At 35.4% G+C, this 23,775-nt stretch overlaps 1 protein-coding gene across 2 annotated transcripts in view; it reads right to left on the minus strand.

The window, feature by feature from the left end:
- The window catches only part of LOC121425710 (retinoic acid receptor alpha-A-like), a 73,899-nt gene extending 51,484 nt beyond the window's left edge, over positions 1 to 22,415 (minus strand). For both annotated transcript variants that reach the window (XM_041621888.1, XM_041621882.1), the window contains exons 1-2: positions 20,881 to 22,415; positions 499 to 1,074 (exon numbers count right to left, since the gene is read on the minus strand). In XM_041621888.1, coding sequence (XP_041477822.1) covers positions 499 to 1,074; positions 20,881 to 20,944 — 640 coding nt within the window. In that variant the 5' untranslated portion in view covers positions 20,945 to 22,415. The remainder of the gene's footprint in view (positions 1 to 498; positions 1,075 to 20,880) is intronic.
- Positions 22,416 to 23,775: the final 1,360 nt, after the last annotated feature.

Genomic DNA, 23,775 nt, shown 5'->3' on the forward strand with positions numbered 1-23,775 from the left:
CAACATTGAATAGTGTGGAAAAAACAGCTAATGGAAATGAAATAAACTCATAGGGTCATTGTTGAAATGAGATATAATCTTACAGGTGATTTAGCATTACCTGTCCAAGGTCAATCACAACAAACAAAAAATACCTCTAATTTTGACTGAGAATAAATGATATAGGAGTGCTCTGCTTTTCCCTTATGATAATATCTGAGACTCTTTCAAATTGTACAGAAAATACAGAGAGGAAATTACATGAATATTTGATTAGTTGTGAAAGACTTTTTTTAAGTCATCAAGAAAATTCAGGTTGTGACTATCTAGTGGAAAACCCGAAAGATGTTTGTATATTCCTCAAAGAACTTCTTCATAAGCATTGTGGAAAGGATACCCTGGGAGAAACATAGATGACTGGGTAACAAAGATCATCATATTCATGAGGAAAAAGCTCCTGTAAGATTGAAAGAAAATCAAACTGAAGCAGAAATTCCAAAGGATGGAAGAGATGATTACCTCCTTGTTGCATATTGTTGTAGTTCATAGACATAGTGGGATCCATTTTGCTAGGTTGTAAAAGCTCTTTCAAAGCTGGTTTGCGAGCGAGTTCTTCTTGTGCTTTGCGATGAAACACTGATCCAGCAGTTTGTGTGGGAGGAGCAGCGAACACTGTTGGAATGCTTGACGAACGAGCGATGCCTGAACTGGAAGGCAACGATGAGAGCGGCGGCAACGTCGATGAGGACGACGATGATGACGACCCACCCGGCTGGCTATGCCCTAGATGCGGTGAAGTGGGTGGTGGAAAGACGTGGAACAACGACGAAGATGGCGATGGTGAGGCTGTTGACGACGAGGACGATGATGTACGCGGTGCCTTTTTTTCTATCTTAAACTTAATATGCGCCCAGTTGCTTGGAGGCGGACTACCTAGTGATGAAGTCGACGGCGATGGCGAGGGTGAAGATGTCGCCGATGTCGACGGAGATGATGGTGGTAATAATAAAGTTGGTTTTACAGCTGACGATGTTGAAGGTGTGCAAGACACTTGGGGCTTGATGTCATCTTGTTCCGTCGACAATTGGTTGGATGCTGAAATATAAGGAGCAAAGAGAAAGAAATGGTTAAAACAGGAATCATGTCAAGAAATCATGCAGGTCAATAGAATAATGACATATAAATAGATTATAATTGTCACAATTTATCAAAATTAACCAAATGAAATGATAAAAATGAATGGTGAATGGAGAACAAAAAGATACAGAACTGATCTAATGCACTGTATGAAATATTATACATAAATAACCTTTAATATCTTGATTTATTGTATTTTCAAAGTGAAAACTTCATTAAAAGATGAGTCAATTGTTACAAGTCATGACCAAAGCAATATCACAGTGAAAACAAAGGGTTATTAAGAGGAAGAGGGAAAGGAAAACAAATCAGAGAGGTAGACCATAGATGGACAAACACAAAGACCAAAGGAATAAGAAGAGAGTTCATTCTCATCTTGACCAAGATATAGGTCAGGTTGATGACCTCTTCCCAAAATGGCTATGAGAATAAACAGAGTGACTAAATGAAAAACAACCCACCGATCTGAGAGAAAAAGAACAGATTGATCTATCCCCCTCTAAGGACATTTCACACCTAACTCTGTATAATGCACTACAAGCTGATCCTCAGGGACTTCTCAGAGATTGAGGACAGTCCCTTGAAGCATGGCTCAGAAAAAGAAAATTGGCACAATTTTTAAGGTCACTCCCAACATCCTACTTCAGTAAATGGTCACTTCTACTATAAGCCAGGTAAGCTGCTTTTATTCTACAATGAAAGCTTATAGAAATTAATCACAGGTAACATTCTAAATGAGCAGAGTTGTTATTTTTAGATTACCTTGAAAAAAAGGTAATAAAATTTGGATGGGGTATCTTCCTTCAAATAAATGGTTTGATTCTAGACTTTACATATCTGTAAAATACAAATCGAGCAATTCCTGGATAGACATGGTTTTATCTTTTAATGGGAGCTCTAATTGTGCATTGTCATTCTAGAAAATCTCAGACAAGTCCTATTCACTCAAATTTATGTAATGGAACACCCACGTTTCATCCAAACAATCAGAAACAATAGTCACCATGGACTTGTGGCACAATCGCTAAAACATCATTTACGACAGAACTATAAACAGATGCCAGAAACATCAATTTCAGGTTATCACCAGAGAGAAAAGGGGTCATGCAAATAACAACGGAGTTCTGAACACCATCCTCACGACTCGCACGTCTCCGTACTTACATTAGAACAGAGTGCAATGTAGAGACACCATTACTTTGGACTTTGACAAGCTTTAACAACTACTACACATCATCAACATCCTTGCATCTGCGACCAATATCGCCTACCACTGCTTCCATTTAACACAATCTTCTTTCTGAATAACACAACTGTCTTGAAATGTCTGAGATTAACTAACTCCAATTATGGTTTCCCTACATATGGAAAAATAGAAGCTATAGGCATTGATCATGCAGGCAATGCCCTTTATCCTTCAAATCCCAAGCTATATTCTCCATTCTGTCAAAGTTTTAACTCCCTGCAATGGCTTCAAACAAAATGTGAAAAGTACTGTATACCTGACAGCAGCTTTGGAACTATTAAATAAAAATCTCCAATAACTAGTCATTATTACGGAGACATGAAATATAGGTAATTCTTCTATCTCCTTTCTGAGGCAGTTTGACATTATTTTTTAACCTGTTAGAGACTGGATGATTTTACTACATCACATGTTTTTCATGGACTTCAGAACACAAATATGCAGGCTCAGCCTTCAAAGAGTTAAAGAGAAATTCCAGTAGTTGCATGCAGTAAACACTGATTTCATGAGAAAGTCTGTAAGACAAGGCTTAATTGTCAGTATATCATCGAGGATCTAGATCTGGTACAATTACATTAACTGAACTTTGTGAAATCTTGAAATCTACGCTGAAAAATGTTCACACCGAAGAGCCCCAACACAGATAAGCGCACGTGGGACAATGTATATAATTATTGCTTAGAGCGTCGGGCCCAACGCCCTACCCGAATCATGTGCTTATTTGCTGATTTCTCAGCAATTACACAATTTCTTCCAGAATCCTTGGCACATGCGTTTTATTTATACAAACAGACACTTTAGTAGTCATTTCATTGGATTCTGTACGAACTCATTTTGATATCGTTACCAAAACTAGCATTTACCTTTAAAGCACTTATCAAATATAACTGCTGTCTACCTGCTTTGATGATTTTACAGCCTTTAAATATCTGTTAGTTGCAGTTTTATTTAAAAGGATGAAGTAGAATGAAATGTTATAAAAAAGAGGGAAACTTATAATGATAGGGAGCCTCTAGAACAAAGATTTTAAATATCCAGTACTTAAACTCAAGGGAATTAATAAAATATATATACAACACTTTGCATGAAAGGAAAAAGCAATCTTTAATCTGGGTCTCTGATATTGTCTGCAAATTTTATCAAGGGGAAATCCTTCATCGCACCGTTTTTCATAAGGCTATCTATCAGACTCAATCTAAGATAAATACTATTTCTAAGATATTCCCATCAAAATCTTTTCATTCCCAGAGTAGGCAATTGACAATAGATGTTTTAAAGGATTACAAAGATAATGCATTATGCATTTATTATTCATGATGGTTTATAGTGGTATATATGACTTCAAAATGCCAGACAACTGCTAATCTAAGAATATTACGAGATTTGCATCAAAACTAGGCTGAGCCATAGCAACTAGGAAGTCGGTCTTTATGTCTGGCAATATTCTGTGCCATTAATCCATTGTCTTTATTTTAGCAGCATCAGGCGTTACTAAAGTTCTCTTGATAATATCTGACAAATTTTTTCCTTGAACTCTTACAGTCAAACATATTTAGGGCTTTTGGTTTTAAATGCAACATTTTCAGCTTCAAAGGATTAGAAGGACTACACTTTCACTTCGTTAAATAAGAGGGGGGGGGGGGGCATAAAGGGTGAAGAAAACTTTATATCATTGATAAGGATGAAATGCCTAGTAAATTCCATTTTACAATCAAAGATAATCAAGTAGGCCTCTTGGTCGAAATTTGGAATATCAGCAATTGGAAGAAATATAAATTGAATGGGATTTCCCTTACTTTAATCTACAAAAAATATTTTTATTTGATAGGTTAAAGGTCCTGCGAAGACTAGAGGGGGTTCCTTTAACATGAAGAAGTCCATGACACCATGAGGCCTGGCTGGTCTACACAGGAAACATAGAGATTTCCTCCTGACTTTGTGCTCCCGTATTAGAGCTATGTAACTTTGGACCTTTATCCCTAAAGAGGAGAGCTGAAGGAAAGCAAACAAGGTGATACCAAAGTGTGTTTTTAAAGTAAACTCGACAAGACCATCATACAATCCTAAATTGCGCACTACCTTTGCCTTTTCCACGTAAGATGAGTTGTATACTACATAGAATAGAACAGAACGAGCTATGACTGAAGAGGTAAAAAATCATCAGAATCCACTCACTTCAAACCAACAGACCTGTACATGTTAACAGTAGGCCTAATAATCAAATATGAGTTAATATCAAATAAGCTTTCTTCTGGGGTATTTTGTCTATGCCATACCGGCAAAAGGTGGTAACAGGGTAGGTAGTTCAAGGGAATTTAAATGAAGCAAGGAACTTTTTCTCCCCTCTCTTTGTTACGTCCTGTGAATAGAAGGAGTGGAGTGCTCTTTTTTGAGAGCAATGGAACTGAATGACCCATAACAAGGGAGAGTCAGACTGTTCCATTTCTTTCTTGTGATCATAAGGTCAAGGTTTGGCACAGATTTCCCATCCAAGAATCCATTTTGGCCTGTGACTTTTCGACAAAGTTGGTTTGTTTGTGTGTGTGTGTGGTGTAATAGCAATTTGCATTCACATAATCGAATTCCAAGTAGACACAGCATTGGTGGAAAATCATTGTCTGAAAAATGACAAACAGAAGGCCTGTCCAGTTCTTCTTGCCAAATCTAGTCAGTTTTATTCTTAACACAGAAAAAAAAAATCATGGCACAAATCTGGAATATAGGGCCTAGGTGAAGTATTAACCCTGTTGATCAGCATCATGTATATTACAGTGGTACCCAGGTTACACTCAGGATCTCATGAAAGTGGGGACATTCAAATTTCTAGGAAGATAGATTAATGGGCAGTAATTTTACTAAATTCCCCGAAAGCCCCCATCCTACACTGCAGCAGTATGCATAACAAGTAGGCATACTATGTCAGTCAATCATACAACATTCTATATGCACCATGATTTCAGTTATAAGTTTACATTTTTATTTGAGGAGAGTCCTCTGTTTGTGATAGGAGTAATGTAATTTCCATATTAGGACCCCACACCCAGTACCTAGCAAGGCCTTGGATTATGAATGGCAAAAACTTTTCAATACTCCCACAAAACATTATCAAGATGGTTCACCAATTTTTTTTTTTCAAAATTGTATGCTTTATTATATCATAAAATCATAATCAAGGTAAAATTACAATATTTACAACTTATTAAAACAGATGAGTTATTGAAACAAAAGGAAACTTATCTGTTTTGCTTTTCTTATTTTTTTTTCGGGTGGAATTTTCTGATCCCCTGCAAGGCCCAAACCAAATGTAGGAGTGACCTGTCAAATGTTGACTCAATGTTACAAGTGATTGAAATATAAATGTAATAAAGAGGGATCCTACTTCTTGCCTTGAACTGAGGAGTACAAGTGACATTAGTGATTGAATTGTACACATTTCCTCTGCCAATTACAATTTGCGTTATCTCATGTATAAGTAACGCAGCCTTGACCTCATCAACGCAGTGACAAATTCATTCCTTTCACACTCTTCCTCCGCTTAGCAGAATCCACTGCTGAAGAAAAAAAATAGTCAAATCCTCTGCCGAAACCAGAGAGCGGGATCTGGAACTTGAGTGAATCATATCATATCCAGAGAATCCAGTTTAGACTGGTAAGTAAAGTCAATGGAGAGGGAGACGAAGGAACCTAGCCTGCCCCCTTCCCCCACTTAGCTTGAAAACCTAGTAGGATTTAGTAAGTTTACAAAGGCATGAGGAAAGTTCTAAACTTTGTTTTCTTTTTCAATCAAATCAAATGCACCTCTAATTCAATTTCACCCGCACCCAGCAGATTAACACCCACTAAACCCTCTTTGAAGCATACTCTATGCTCATATTCAATACCTGATAAGGAAAAAAATTCTTTCAGATTCTTTTTTTTTTTACTATTAAATCACTACTGATAGTTCACACCTCAAAGTTTCTTTCACAAACTCTGAGCAACAGAGGATACATGTAAATTATAGGTATACAGTCACACTGCATTTAATATACACAACACTGAATTCCACATTATCCCTGCAATTTAGTACTCATATTTAGAACAGCTGAGACCTATTAATTTTGAATTAAGGATCACTCTTCCCTCCAAATTTTGTTAAGGAAATAAGAGAGAAATTTCCTTTGCCAAGAAATGTGAATGCAGAACTACTATTAGAATGTTCAAAATTGAGCTTGAGGATCCATTTTTGTAGAAAAAGGGAGGGGGCATCCAAATTAAATAGCCCCTTGCATAATATATATCTACATATTATTTCATGAATGGTTGGGGGCTGCCCAGTACATCATCTGTCACGGCAAATGACAAAAATGATTCAAAATAAAACTATAAAAATCCAATTTTCCTGCCAATAACCTTCAAAGTCAAATATGCATGTCTATATTTTACACTATAAACATGCCAAATAAATTACTAGATCAAATACGTACCAGAAGAATCTATATACATGTACCTGATAATAGTAAAAGACATTTATATGGCACTATATCACTAAGTCCACAAATGTTATTAATCCTTATGAACATCACTGCCTCAACTGACCACATAAATCATCTGGGAATAATATATTCCAAAAGTAAATAAAAAGACAAACTGCACATAGACTTGACTTATTGAACGTTAAATAAACAGGAGTCTAATAATAATTGCCAAATAGCCGAACAATAAAGAATGTAGAGTTTGACTGCAAAATAAGTCATCAAAAATAATGCTGTGTGATAATTCCACCAAAAATGATTACCATTACAAATTTCAAAATTATACGAGCAGGGCAAACAATTTTTGATGGCCCTTATGAACCTTGTTCTTATCAGATTAGGGACCCATAGGAATATCAGCATATGGAACAGAGACACTTTGTTTCCTAACATTATGGTTATTGGAAAAGGGAAATTAAAACGGTGAATGGGACTGTCATATTTCAACAAAATCTTTTAATATGAAAATAATATTTCTCTAAAACTCTGCAATTAGTAATAAGATTGATTGATTCCGACTTCAATCAAAATATGTATTTCCAGTCCACAAAGATATAAGGTAGAATGTTCCATATGATTTCTCGCGGGATTGTAAATATTTCTTAAAATATCAATTTGACAGACAAAAACAAAGACAGCTGTTCGGAATTGCTGACGAATGGCTAAAATGGCAGTACTGATACCATAATTGTCTATGGACACGAATAAAACACTTCTAATCCAGCACATGAAAAACACCTTTGTGCTGTGTTAAATCAATTTTAACCTTTGAAGCATGGTTTTCAAGGAGGTTGGTTCAAATGATTGTTTTGTTATATTATAGTATAAAAAAAATCAATGTAAAACACAAACATGAAGTGCTGGAAGAATGTGTTTTGAAAGGTAATCATTCTACAAAACCATGAATGTAAGAAATATAGTTTGGATTGAATGCAAAATGGATATCAATTATGATTCTATGAGTGGCCTTCTCCTGGTTCGGACAGTCTGACATGTGTTTCATACACTGCAAGTTGACCTTTAATTCCTAGGTCAAACTCAAGATCTGGGATGCAAAGTGAGTGAGCTTGAAAATAAGGAAAAATAGAATTCTCTCAAAAGTTACGTTTTGTGTTCATGTTCTGATTGTAATACATATTTATGATACCATTATATCATGAGAGACAGATTGAACGCACCCTTGGTCCAAAAGTGGGTCAAGATGATTACTTAAATTGACAGGCAGGCTTGAAGAAGGGTAAGTAAATTCAAAGATTTCAAGAGTTCATGCAGTGGCAATGAGGTTATGAAATGAATGCTTGCATTGAATCATATTTTTATGACAGCAAGCTTTTGATTTTGAAATGAGTGCTACTAAGGTAAATTAAATATAAAAAAAGTCGAAGAATCAGTCAACGAACTATATTTGGAAGGATTCTTTTTTCTTTTAGAATAAATGAGTATGAAGGAATTTTCTATCACAATTTCAATCATTTATTTCCTTCCTTCTCACTCATCAAAAATCATCAGCTGAACTTTGTTGAAGGTAAGTTTAACAGGATAAGCAATATCAAATTCGTGAACACCAATTGCACCCACAGTAAACAACAGTAAGGGCTGAGTAGTGGAAGACACCATAGACCTCCTACCTCACTACAGAGGACCCAAACTGTTCAAAGAGACAACAAAACAAAGCTGGACTGGCTTAAATCAGCATCCTATTTTCAAGGAATTAATAACAGTACTCTGTCTTTCTGACCTCACAACAAATTAGGACGAATTAGCCTCAAACCTCAGCATGATCAAGGTCATGGTCAACTATTCTACATTCAGCCGTTCCATTATTTACAATGCATGATTGCATGTGGAGTGACTGATGGATTGTCTTAGCCACCTGGTGTAACAGTAGCTTTCAGCATAGCCCCCCCCCCCTAGAAAAAAGAGAGAAGGCACCTGTTTTGTAACAACTTAAAATTGCCTGAACCAAGACACTAACCCCAAACCAACACTTATATCGTATTCAATTCTTCACATGTTACTATTTTAAAATGTGTTATTTTTCCCTTTTTTAAAAATAAGTATTTAGATCTTGAAATTACAATAGGAAAGGGTCCAGGACTGGTCCACCTTGTGGAACAACCATATCCTTAAAGTGTCACCTGTTTGTCACCTCCTCATCTCCCAACCTTCACCCTAACCCTCAAGGTAACCCCTCCCCAATCCTAACCACCATAGTTTTGGATGGGGTTATTGACAACCTTGCCATAATCTAATTTTTTTTTTAAGTTCAAAGAATTGGCACATACTAACCAATGCGAGACTACATTCTCTGCAGACAAGAATGATGATTTTGCAAAAACTAGTGACCAAATCTTTTAAAGAAAAGGGATTTCTGAGTGTAAAGTCAACAAATACTCTGAAGTTTGATCACACAGATCTTTCAACAAGTATTTGAGGTCTAGATGGGACCCATGATAGGTATGGATTTGGTCATTTTTTCCTCTTTTAATCATGATAGATATCAATGGAATAAATACACCTTGAGCACAGGACAATTTCAACTCCAAATATAAACAATAATTCAATCCATGAAAAGATTAGACAATCATTGGGTTAACAATAAATGTGAAGATGGTCTATAAAGGTATGATTCTTAATATAGATTTTTCAATTAGGTTTTTCAAAAAGTGGCATGGTGGAACATTATTTTTGTTCTTACCCTTTTGTTTGTGTTATGTTTCAAAGTGATTATTATAATGCATGTTTTAATTTGGACAAATGCCAAAATGTGATTGATACCATGTAAATGTCTGTCACAAGTCATTTAGATTGATGAAACAAATACAAGAATTAACAAAAATCATTACAAATATGAATAGTGGACAAAATATATACAAAATAAAAAAATTTAAAGATATAATTTATATTCAGGTCAGTTTGAAAGGAAGTGTGTCATTTGTTGTAATTAATACTTTATTGTAATACAGAAAATAAAGGAAATTGCTTGTTGTAATATTCTTTCTGTAACATTTTTTTTTCTTCAATATAGAACTTGAGAAACTCAAAGAGACTTCTTCAAAAAGTAGGACAAAGTTTTCTACTTTGATAGCAAAGAAATCATAGCCAGGCAAAAAAAAATAGTACTTAAATAAAGAAATAAAGTTATGGACAGAATATAAACACCATTCAATTGAGGTAATGGAATTCTTGGCTGAAAAGATTTCTACGATGCATGAAACTGACTAAAAATGATAGACGTGTCTTTTTTTGAAGGACAAAGCATGATGTGCATCATTTCTCTTGTCTATCACTGAATTCAGAAGCATGACTTTGAAAACTTCGGCTCTCATTTGATCTCAAATTTTCATTTACCCGGTAATATCTAACTTCTGCTTTGGGATTTTTTCGGAGTATAACGCTTGAAAGGTCATATATCTCTATCTCATGTGACTACACTATTTATATTCAAGCCCAGATTAGACCCTATTTAATCAAGGAAGCATATCAACTATCCTCCTTACAAATAGAACATCTATCATTACTCCTAACGTATGTTTCAAGATATTTCAAGCTAACTGATTTTCATACTGTGTCTTTATAAAATGAAAAACTAGCATATTTCCAGAATCTAAAACCATAATAAAATATAAATCAAATTTTTCAAACTTATCCCCTTTCCTTTCCTATTAACATTTTTTCTATATTGTGTAATTGATAATTTTGTCTCATTTTTTCCTCTCTATTGATTAAAGGTATTGTTTAACTTTGTGAGCAGCCGATTTAAAAAATTCTCAAACCAAGATGAAACATGTGTACAAGTGCATGTATTAGAACTAATAAACCCTGAAAACAACCATTATTGAGAATGAAAAGCGAAAATTACAAGGCAAACCCCGATTTTGTAAATAGGCGTCTTATAGACACCTAAATAGTACACATAAGTGTATGGGATGAAATTAAGATGGTGTTTCCGGTCACTTTATATTTCAATTTTTGAAGCACTAAATAATTATTTTTGAACGCAATTTTTTCTGGGCTTCATTTTTGTAACATATCACAGACACAGGTGACAAGTGTGACCTTCTAGCTAAGATTTTTTAAAAGTCAAACCAATGTTAACCAATCACTTTAAGTAACTTGAATATATGTTTAATTCGGATAGTGATATTTTCTATGAATTTTCAAAATAAAATGAATTGGAATTGAATATTAATACTCAATTGAACCTTCAGGGTTAAAAGTGGTTGATACTCAAATCAATAAATCTTTATCAAAACTTCAGACAGGCATGGAAATACATGATGTATAATATGGAGAGTATTTCTAATGAGAATTAGGGCAGGTTCAAGTGATAACCCCAAACTAGAATTCCATTAAGTTCTGCAAACACACACAAAAATAATTTTAATTTAAACAGGCCTGCAGCCGACTGATTAATTATCTGTTTACTTTTTCTACAGCAGCTGTGGTAAATCAACTTTTACACTTGAAAAAGTATGCCTGGTATGACTGCATTCTCAAGGTGGAAAATGGGTTTTCACACTTATGTTCAAAATTTAATAACATTTCATGTAAATAGTTTGATTGAGGACAGTAGAGGGACTTTCCCTTTCAGTTTTATGACAGAAATTGGACACATGTTTACAAGGAGATGTCTGTATCACATCAGATCATCAGAGTTTTTAGAACATTAATAAACTTGGTGACATGCATTTCAAAGGAATCATCTAGATGAGAGCAAAGACCGTTTTGTCGAAGAGACCATGTTTCGAGCCAACGTTGCTTCAGAAGAGGTCAAAGTTCATCCAATAACAATGAGCCGAGCAGCATGTGTCTGCGCTCAAAATTACCATGTTTCAAGATGGAATGAGGATCTTTGCAAAGCATGAGGTAAAAACAGCTATTCCATTTTTGGCTACAAGTATACCCTCTGTTCATTTGGGTGAATTTACTCATGATAACTTTTCATTATTTCCACCTGAAAGTCCAATTCCTTTAGATATTGTCTTCAAGATATTTCTTAATAATTTCTTTCCATTTAGTAAATACTTGAGCCTTTATCATTTGCTGCATATGAGCAATATACTCAAAGAACTACTTGCTAGTGCAGCAGGATAGCTCACAGGGCAACATCTATAAAGAATGAAGGATCACCCTAGTTGAAAAGCACAAACATGATCAAACCACTTTGTTCTATGCAGACAAACTCTTCTTTCAGCTCATAATTGTTTGAGCTGACAGGTAGAGCCTACATTAACTATTCTAAATAATACTTCCATTAAAACAAATGCATATAAGACCATAATAAAATCATTATGTCAACATCATGACTACGATACTCATACAGCTTGTACTGTATCCTCTAAAGGAGAATGAAAAGACTCTTTGGTGGCAGGCGTCAGAACTCTCCTGCATGCTCCCAGCTGACTTGCTACCACGAGTCAAAGGTCATAGATCAACGCAGTTAGTTCCATCGAAAACGAAAATTCCCTTGTCATATTCCATCTAGTCTGCATGTTCGGGCCTCTCAGGTCCTCGTAGTTTCTACCCTTCTTTCCAGAGTTCTTCCCAATTTCATAAGCAAAATCGAGTCTCATTTCAAAACTGGATGGGGGGAATGGTGGAGGTATAAGAATTTTATGTCTGCTAAGAAAATTGGTTGGGAGGGGGTGGAATAGCCCATGAGGACAAGAGACCTAAATGTATGCCTAAATATCAAGGCCTGCATTCCCAGGCACCTTGCACGAATAGAAAACATACATTTGAAGAATTGTCCCCAGCGCAAGCATCTCTCTTGAGTTGTTAGATATAAACCATACACATAATTACATAAAATACCCTCATATTATTTAAGTGCAAATGAAAACAAAAATCCTGTTGGAAAACAATTATTCTTGCTGGTATCAACTTGCACTTTTCTATGTTAAATATGACATATCTTCAACCTTTATGCCATTAATTATTTCTTAAGTAATGTGTTGCATATTGAGACACTCCTCAAGGTTGATTTCCTTCCTTTATTTGAGTGAATGATACAGGTATTCTTTGATATCTAGGTTTCCTTCCAATTTGAAAAGAGAAGTTAAAACTGAAAGAAGGTGCATGAATGTTATGCAGTTTAACAGAACAGGGTACTGTTATGGTATCTCTTATGGAAGGGTTGAATTTTAAAAAGTCTTAGGTCTTCACAGTCTTTTATTTTGCAAGCAATATCCCAACAACATGGCCCCTATCGGGACCCAGTGTCCCAAAGAAAAATAAATACAAATCTATGTGATAGCTTAAGTTCCTTGTAAGGCTTTTACATATCAAATTTCACACCTTAAATAAATAAATGAAAATGTATGATTAGCATCCAAGATTACTTTTTTTCTTAATTGAACATATCGGCCTCCAACATTAAGCTATACCATGTTATTGTGCCTTTCGATATACAGGCAGCCATATTTTGTTAAAAGCAATGGTTCTTCAGACTAAAAAAAGCATTATCCCTAGATAGTCTCAGCTCATAGCAAAGGGGTGGCTGAAAAAAGTGGTCTTAATAATCAACAGGTGAATTTAGTTTTAACCATTAAAAAAACCCTCAGTTTACACATGAAGGAGCCAATTGAAGTTAAGGGTGTTATGGATTACTATGTAGCCAAATTTACCTTGCTGTTAACACAACTCATGTACTGATTATGGTTAGAGCCCTATATGAAGCTGTGGTGAGCTTGATATCATTGTTATTTGTACCAAACTTCAAAGCCTCGCTCTCCTTGTAATACATTCCTTCAATCAATACATTTTCCTCAGGCCTACCCAAGAGCAAGCCATAATGCCAGCTTGAAGAATGTTCCATTCTGGTTCCAAAGTTCAGCTTTTCTTTCCATAAAAGGTTGCGGAGAACCCTTTCAAAATAGAAACCCATTACTTCAAGATCACTTTGAGTTAGCAGAATACCACATAAATACAAATTAAGAACTCAATTATTTTTTCAGGGTGAAGGGATTGTTACCATTATTCATGAACCTAGACTATAGTAGTTTTTACAAACTAGAATATTAAGGTGCCCCACACCTTTCTATCATTACCTTCATCAAAATGATATATACAGATTATGTAGTCTTCATCAATGCCTTGGTAAATCAAGAATAGTTTTTGCTGAAGTTGCCAGCATGACATTTACCTATAGTCACTAATATCTGTGATCAATACTCCCACATCTTGAAAAAACAAAATTGCAATTTATTTCAATTTCAAGTATGTAATGGAGAAAGATTAAGGTTCAAACGAGATTTATATTAAAGAATTCAAGGAACATTCATGTAATTAATCCATGGAATGTGATGACATCTGGGGAGCATTTCATCAACTTTTTTGTCTGACAAGTTGTCAGATCGGACAACTTTCCATGATTCTGATTGGCTGAGAAGTGCTGTTACTATGGTAACTGTCGGATAAAACAGGACTTGTCGGATAAAATCCTTTCATGAAACGCTCCCCTGAAACAAACCAGCACATAAATGTAGGCCTATAAAACTACATGGACACTTCTATGAAAGCTTTAGGTGCTATATTTCAAAATAATCAAATCCTGAAGAGATTTTTTTTTTCTGTAAGTTCGGTCAATATAAAAATATAATTCCGTCAAAATTATACCTCCTAAGATTTTGGGGAAAAGGTATTATCAGTCATTAATTAATAGGGGAAAATGAGGAAAATTGTTTCATTCTTTCACAGGGTAGAGGGGGATTGTGATTGAGGAACTCATGAAAACTAGTTAAAACTGTATTAGATGATGGAGAAAGAACAGATTTGGGGGATAAGTTACTGGGTCACAATGTGAAGCAATGGTTGTTCTGTCTATAACATTCATGTTTTATCACCCTTTTCAATCTTAATGTATCAAATGAGCAAATCAAGAGCGGAAAACCATGTCTGGAATGAGGTCGCCTCTTGTTTCTAAGATTTAAATTGACAATCTTAGAGCATGACCTGCCAAAATCAGACCAGGTGATTTCCGCCAAATTTTTTTTTGTTCTCTACATCTAAAACTTCAAGATTCCAATCGTTTCATATCAGGTTCAGAATCAATTTTAGTTTGAGAATGATTGAAAATGGCACATTCCTCATCCTTTTTTTTTTATGAGAAAGCCCCACATCAAGCCAAGTAAGTAATAAATTATTTTGTTCTATGCTGATTGTCATATTCTTCTTTTATTCTTATAAAAATTGACCTGAATTTGAAAAGAAAATATTTATTGTCTTATTCAGCACTGTCAAATATATGATAAAACATGCTTTTCTTTAGAAAATTCTAGCATTCACTTGGTATTGTTTTAATGGATCATTTTTTCTTAATTTTATGTTAAAATCCATTGCAGTGTCATTCTAAAGAAAATATGGCTCAAAAGCCTTCTTTTGGTGTATGATTTTATGCTAATATAGTAGAATATTTTACTTTTGTGTACTCATATGATATGAGCAGATTTTTCAGTCATTTATTGGCTCAATCATTGAGAACACAACAATAACAAATAGGCCAACATTTATCACTTTATGTTCACATTCAATGTTTGGAGCCGAAGGATCCTTGAAGACAATGCCCATGTTTGTTTATGATAGCACAGAGAATCAAACTTTGAGATGTACATGTAGATATACATTTACGTGTCTTATCATCTTAATAATTACAAGGTCTAGAGAAAAGAAAAATTCAAAAACACATCTCCACCTCATTGGATGTTCATTCTTGTTACAAATAATTGTTAGAAATGGGGGAGGGGTGAAATCTGTCTAAACTATGAGCCTCAATGGAGTTCGTTGCATAGTTTTGGCAATCTTTCCATAATAAGGAGATAACAGAAGATAATACTGTGGGATGATACAGTATAGGACTAATTGACTACTTCACTATCTGATTCTTGGAGCAAATCCATTCTTTCAAGATTACATTACATGAGATCCTAAAGGCAATTAAATCTGAATATCTCACATAAGTATTTTCAGATTTATGTTTTCACACTCATTAGGATCTTTGACGATCCTACCTTTCTAATTTCCATTCCCCTTGCAAATTCTTTCATAAATATGAATTACTACCCATTGTACACTCTTATATACTTCTTTCTTAGTAATACTTTTCTCATTTTCTATTTTCTCTATATATCTTTATTTTGAGATGAATTTTGAGGGTTTTTTTCTACAGTCTTCCTTCTCCTGATCCCACCATGTATTTTGCCTGCCTTTTTTCACTCCATTCTCATCAATCTCTTTTCTTCAGGCTCAAAATGATTCCTACGTGACAGGTCAAGGGTCACACATTGTGCAGTGCCTTCTCCAAATCTCACACCGATCTAGTCTTCAAAAATAGACCATGTCTCTTGGCAAAAGCTAACAAGGACTGCCGCATCACCGTGACAACCATTTTCAACAGAAATAAACAAATAATTTGCTTTATCTCTGTGGTGTATCCACACCTACGAAGGTAAAAAAACAGCCTTATTGCATTGAGAAATCATTGCACAACCAGTCAATATGGACGAAGACAGTGTACACGAAAGCGTATGATCTGCGAACTAAGACTACAACGCCCTTCCCACCAAAGACTAGTATACGTAGAAACGACTCGTTGCCGAAGATTCAACATGGCGGGTTTCTCCTTTACACGGCATGGCAATGAGTGCACGTTTAGAGACGGGGGTTTGCCACTGCAAAGTTTCAGCAATACAAGGGCATTGGCAAAATCAGCCCTCAAAGAGTTAACACTCGTCCCTTTGATTTATATCTTGGAAGATGATTAATAAGTGTCACACTGTTACAACATCAACATTTATCAAGTTTTTCCTTGAGAATGAATCATTTCATAGACCAAGATGTAATCAATCCATGAGCATTAAGTACTGTACGTAGTACGCATTCTTTGAAACAAGAACAAGAAATACGGAAATCTGTTTACTTAAAACATGTAGCTATGGTTTAATTATAAAAATAAAGCATTAAATAGCATTTATTACAATTCCCAATGACACTTATTCATAACCATTTATTTAAAAAAAATCATTACTATTCAACAGATCAACGGTGTGTAGAGGTCAATAGGACTTGTGTGTTTCTTCAATAATCTTCATAAGGTACAGGTTAAAAATAGAATTTATACTGTGATGTGATCAAAACGGAAATTTTGTTGAATGGAGTTCTTTAAAAACCAGTTTAAACCGCATTTACACAGAGCATTCCGATTTCTTATAAAATTCACACTCTTTGCTAAAATTTAATCATTTTCCAACAGTTTCTGTTGGATCTGTTGAAAAGCTACTGATCTATCTTTCATTCAAAAGATATCTTCATCTTTTTATTCCTTCAAAATTACTATTTTGTGTTTGAAATAGGTATCTTCCCTTATTTCCCTGTAGTCCGGCCCGAATCCTTCTTATGCTGCAGTGACATTTCCTCTACGGCAGCCATATGGCTACATATCTTGGTTTAAAGAGAAATTTAATAAAATGGCAGATCGATCTTGCTGCATGGCCACCACAGGGGGAATGTGACTGCAGCACAAATGTCTTCTCCATTTTCTATGCAACTGTGGCTACAATAGTATGCCATTCTCGTACTCGACTGTCTGGAAAAATACCAGTATTATAATTGTATGGCTTCTTTCTTGGAAAAAATTGTGTTCTACCAAGATAAAATGAGAGAAATGTATGAGAATACCTTTATTTCTTCAGGTAGGAAATGTTCTGTGAGAGATAAAGACAAATTTGTGTAAAGTTCTTATGTAAAAAATAACCTAAATACTTTCCACATCGGCTCTTGACCGTGTATGAATGTTCACTTTCCTTCACTTTCGTTTATTGATTTCCCCCACAGTGTTGCAACAAATTTTACATTCGAGTGAGTTGAATATAATTATCATCATGGTCAACAGATCTCTCCATATGTTAATTGCATTGTGTTGTTAAAATGCTGATCATATTCACTGGCCAATCACTGGAGTATCATTATTTTATGGATAACCAATTCACAAGTGAAATATTATCACTAAATCAAATGGGGGGGGGGGGGTGCTCATGGTGATTCTGCCCCTTTAATATTCACATCCTTATACATTACCATGTTAAAGATTATCCAATGTTCTGCCCCCTTAATATTCACATCCTTATACATTAACATGTTAAAGATTATCCAATGTTGTAGATTACCACTGTAGGTTTTGAAAACAAGCCCCGAAAAAAAATGTTTGCTCCATAATTATATAAGTATATATATATGCTTGCTTGTTTCTCTCTCTCAGTTTATGAATTTTGCATTTTTTCATAATTTTCTTTATTTTTCAATCTCAGTTTGATGGAATGATCAGTCTCACTCTAACTCATTTCTATCTATTAAAATGAACTTTTTGTTACGGTGGATTTACAATTTTAACCATACGCAAGCACTATTTGATGAAAAAAATGTGTTTAATGCCCCTACATGTACAATGCATGCTGTCTTGTTTTCATTCCATATCAATTGAGTGGGTTCTGTGGTTTAGAAAACTTAATCTCTTTATGTTGAAATAGTAAACCTTATTTTTGTTATTAATTCTGGGTAAGACCATCCCAGTATCTTTCTCAGTACTGCTCTGCACATCATGATTGAGATAACAAAATATGTGCTCCTATTCTATTGTAATTTTATATCTAGTTTCACGGTTTGATCAGCATTGTTTTAGGGATAGAGCTACTGAAACCATATCGTGCACTTTATTGACCTCTTCAAACCTTTATGAAATATAGCACATCAGCATTTTTTAAAAACCACAATGTTGTGGCTATCTCTATCCCAAGACTACAAATAAAAACAATGATCATCAACCCTTTTCTTTACACTGTAAAAATACTGTTTAAAAATTTCACGCAATGCTGTTTTACGCTTATCATCCTACATCAACTGTTGTAACAACTTTAAAACAAGTTGTTTTTCTATAATCTAAACAGTAGTTGTTAAAGTGAGGGGCTTAAACAGCATTGTTAAAAAAAAATTACAGCGTTTTTAGAAGGTAAACTTAACAGCATAACTAGCAACTAATATCACCTTAATATTTACTTCTCTTACTTTTAAACACCCCCAAAAACCTTACTTTTCACTTCTTTAAACTTCTCCCATGACCATCAAATCTTCTATACATCAAAATGTTTCTTTAAAACCACTTTTGCAAATACTACTTTGAAGATCATTACAGAATCTCACTATTTTGCATCATACAAACTTTTTCAGGAATTCAAGAAAATGGGATTGCTGACCTAAACCCCGCCCAACCCCCATCCATCCCTTTGAACCCAGCAGGGTAAAAATATTTGTTTTAGGTTATTGGTTTTACACTATCTTCAATAAACTTCTCAATGTAAATACATAACACAAAATAATATTTGGTGGACCTTACACAGCAACCACAAAGAGTAGCCAATATGAAATATTAATTGCATTTCCATTATTCTCCACCAACTTGGATTCATCATTCCTATCAACAGCACTACAGGTCACATTTCTGGAGCAGAGGATACTATTCATACATTACAACCTAATGGCCAAAGAGTCAGCTTCTTTACATGATCTAGTTTCTCTGTCTTACCAAAAACAGGACATAGAAAATATGACAAAAATGGCTATAGAAAGAAAACAAAGAAGGAAAATGATCAATCTTGATCTTAAAACCAATCTAATAGGCCTACAAATATCCTAATCATGTATTTTTGCTATATTTGCCACAAAAGATCTTGCAGGTTTTGAGTCAAATATAGGCCCTATAATATAATTGAATTATATTTTACACATCTCGGAGGGGTTTTCTTTTATAATCTGGAAATAGAGTTTAACTAAAAAAATTGTGAAAAAAAAGACAAATGAGAAATTTTCACATCAATGTGAACCTATGTCATCTGAGTTTTAGAAAATGGGAATATGCTGTCAGAAAAAATATTCTATTAAAATTTTAGGTTAAAAATCATTTTACATAATTAATTCACAATTTGATTAGATGAAATAGGCTACATACAGACCAGGTGGTTTAGATGTTTCTTTTAAATGTTTCTTTTACATCTTGTTTCATGTCTCTTTAATCCATGTCATTGTGCAACTCAATTTAGTATATTCAATATACAGGGTATACATTATCCTCACTTTGTAACGAAGATATACAGCATTTTCCATCAATCTTTTTAGTGACCAACCTTCGTTCCTAGCATTCTCAGCCAAATTTCTAGCACATTCATAACTTTCTGACTTGTGATCATACGCTCCAGGCAAAAATGCTGAATATTTTAATTAAATTTAAGGACACTTTTATGCAATAAGAAATATATCATATTGCGGGGGGGGGGGTGGATACCAACAAACATTCCTCATCCGATTTGAATTACAGGACACTGTTTGTTGCAAGTCCAATACAAAATAATGATATGGATACAACTCGTGGTTTGCGTATATAGGCCTACATGAAAAGAAGATATTTTTGGATTTCCTTTTTTATTCATACTTGAAGAGAATATGAGATAAAGTGAAAGTATGTTTTTCCTATTAAAGGTAAATGCTAGTTTTGGTAACGATATCAAAATGAGTTCGTACAGAATCCAATGAAATGACCACTAAAGTGTCTGTTTGTATAAATAAAACGCATGTGCCAAAGGATTCTGGAAGAAATTGTGTAATTGCTGAGAAATCAGCAAATAAGCACGGGATTCGGGTAGGGCGTCGGGCCCGACGCCCTAAGCAATAATTATACATTGTCCCACGTGCGCTTATCTGTGTTGGAGATTTTCGGTGTGAACATTTTTCAGCGTAGATTTCAAGATTTCACAAAGTCCAGTTAATGTAACTGTACCAGATCTAGATCCTCGATGATATACTGGCAATTAAGCCTTGTTTTACAGACTTTCTCATGAAATCAGTGTTAACTGCAACTACTGGAATTTCTCTTTAAGGGTATCTCAGTCAAGCTGACATCATTAAAGGTGGTAGTCCTTGCACAGGGGAGTCAGGAGCTGAGGAGGGGATACTTACACACAACACGCATCTTGTCCTCTGCCGACTTGCCCTGAAGTTTCCTCTCCGTCTTGCCCGACATGAGAAAAACCTGGTCCGCCGAACCACGACGCTCTACGATAGCCAACAGTACCTCCTAGAGTATATCCAACCGCATACATGTACGGCAGGGCACAGCACCGATATCCAGAACAGATATGATTTCCGTTGCTTCAATAGCAAGAGGGGGGCTAACTATGCCTACACCCTATGCATGAACGTAGGCCACATGAACATCATCAAGAAAAGGGGATTGGATGGAGATGAAATATGTGGGAAACGCAGAGTCCTGGTCAAATGGTAGTTCCACGTGAACGATTCCGAGGGATTAATAGGGATGGCTAATTCCTTGGATTGGGAAATCTTTGTTGGCAAGAATACGCAGGTCCACACCACTTCTACAGTCCCATGCTACCGATTCAAAGGCAACCTCGAGCTCGATCCATCAAGGCTTCTGTGAAACTCTTTGGAAGAATGAATGAATGAGAGACTGCGTGAGAGCAAGACCGATCCCAGCCGAATGCACGAGAAAGAGAAAAAGAGAACGATCACTAGCCGGTCGTGGTCTGCATTTAGAAATCCCGCACAGCCGGCGAGTAGCGCTTCATGTGATGTCCCGCTATTCCTCTACAGAAATAGCAGGGAAGCCTTGCTGACTGCTTATATTGTGAATGAAGAACACACTGACTTGCGTATAACAACCAACGTACAACGCACATGGACATGACCTGCAATGATAGGGCGCTCCCAGCTTTACCGGTATCTGGATTCCCCTATTTATTCTACACTGATACCACGTACATGCCATGCACATGTGTTCAATGCATCCAGAATGTGTGTGTGTGTATAGAAGTGTGTGTTAATACTCAGTCATTGATATGACTGTGTTTGCGTTCTGTGAGTGTGGGCAAATGGAGAGAGAAGAAGAGAGAAAAGGAGAGAGGGAACCAGAGAGAATGAAGGGGGTAAAAAGAGAGCCTTGGTGAGCTCATTTCGGTACCCTGCTATGTACGCACTCCCCATGCTGGGCTCCATTGTGTGTGTACATGGTGGTAAATGCCTTCTGTCCAAGCTTTACACACACACACAAACCAATATACAGTGAATAGAACTCCTACGAAACACTCCACGCTTTATAATGCCCTTTGAACAGGCTCGTGACCTCAACCAGGCTGGGAAAAAGATTTATATTAGTCTCATTCCTCAGACCCTACATAAAATATGGCAAAAGGAATCAAAATTCATATCCAATAGAATCCTCCAAGAGAAATCCATGAATATCACAATATTGAAGTTATCAAAGTCATGAAGTAATAGTAATAAATGGTAAATAAATTCTCACACCATATAATTCATAAATATACCCGGTTCCACATTTCCCTATGTCAGGAATACACGCTTTAATACCCAATATTTACCTAATATTTATAACGTGCATCTCCCAAATGGCCGAAAGTGCATACAATTTAAAAATTCATACAAACAAATTAAGACAAATACAGATATATATATATATATATATATATATAAAATTAAGGCAACTGCCTAGAACAAAAGAAAAATCAATAAACAGATTTGAAATTTAGTTTCATAGTTTTTTCTGTTATTCATTTTAATTCATATTTATTTAATTCATTTAAAAGTCAATACATAAAAAGCATTTGGAAATATATAAATATATGGCATTACTACATATTCATAAGGGTAATTTAAAAAATGTGATTATGCCTGAACAGCAAAGTAGTAGTACCCCCATCCCTGGGGAAGGTGCAGAACTTTGCCACCAGGATACAATAACACTTGTAAGTTGCACGATAGGTCTCACAAAATCATCTGTGGGCCGTCTGCACCAGCACAAGTTTTCAAATTAGTGCGTTATTTCTGATCCTGCAAATCATCCCGATCTGAACAATCTCTATATTATTTGTATTGGAGACGCAACTATCACACTTGTTTGTAAGATAAATCTCGAGATCGCAATCCCATGTCAACTTGGGATTATTTGCAAAATAGTACGCTACTTTACGAATTATCCCGCTAATTCGCAGGTGCAGATGCAATCGGGTTTATTCATTCATGGCGTCAGACCATAATGCATCGATGCCTCGCTCGAGCAGGAATCGCTCTTCTTGTGATGGTGGAGACGGGGTTTCTTAAATCTCGAGATTGAGCAAACTTGGGCTGGTGCAGCACCGCCTATTGGGTTCAATAACACTGCAATTTGGAATGAGGGCGCTCTGCAGCAGCCAGGTAGCTAATTTTAATACTTTGATTTAATGATTTGATTTTTGCCTTTTGTCTATTGACTGTTATTTTGTTTCTACACTTTCTAGTACTTATGGCCTTTTGTATTCATTTATGATACATTTCTTTTTTATCTGTATGAATTTGTATTTACTTTATATTTTGTTATGATTCTATTTGTATGTAAACAGTCACTTATTTCAGTCTTTGACTGCTTGTGATTGTATTTTGATAGTTTTTATTGCAATAAAATCCAATATATATGAACATCTGAAGAAAAAAAAATAGCCTTGCTTATAAATTCTTATTTTCCCCACTCATAAGCAATCCTGTCATGCTAAATAGGGCCTATTTTTACAATAGTGGGTGTCTCAATACCGTTATGCAGGTTATATACAGCAATATCTGTGTACAGAAAGCAGACAGACAGGCTCACTGTTGAAAATGGGTCTGATGTATCATACTTTTCATATTTCATTTTCAATTCATCTCCCTTCCATTTGGCCCTGATCAGGGAGAGAGAAAATAACAAGCCTTGACCTCAAGGGGGCTCATTTCAGCACCAGTCAACAAAAGACAGGAAAAACAGAGACAATATGGAGGGCAGTCAGACAGACAATAAGAGAGAGA

The sequence above is a fragment of the Lytechinus variegatus genome, chromosome 1 (assembly GCF_018143015.1).
Source record: "Lytechinus variegatus isolate NC3 chromosome 1, Lvar_3.0, whole genome shotgun sequence".
Taxonomy (NCBI): Eukaryota; Metazoa; Echinodermata; class Echinoidea; order Temnopleuroida; family Toxopneustidae; genus Lytechinus; species Lytechinus variegatus.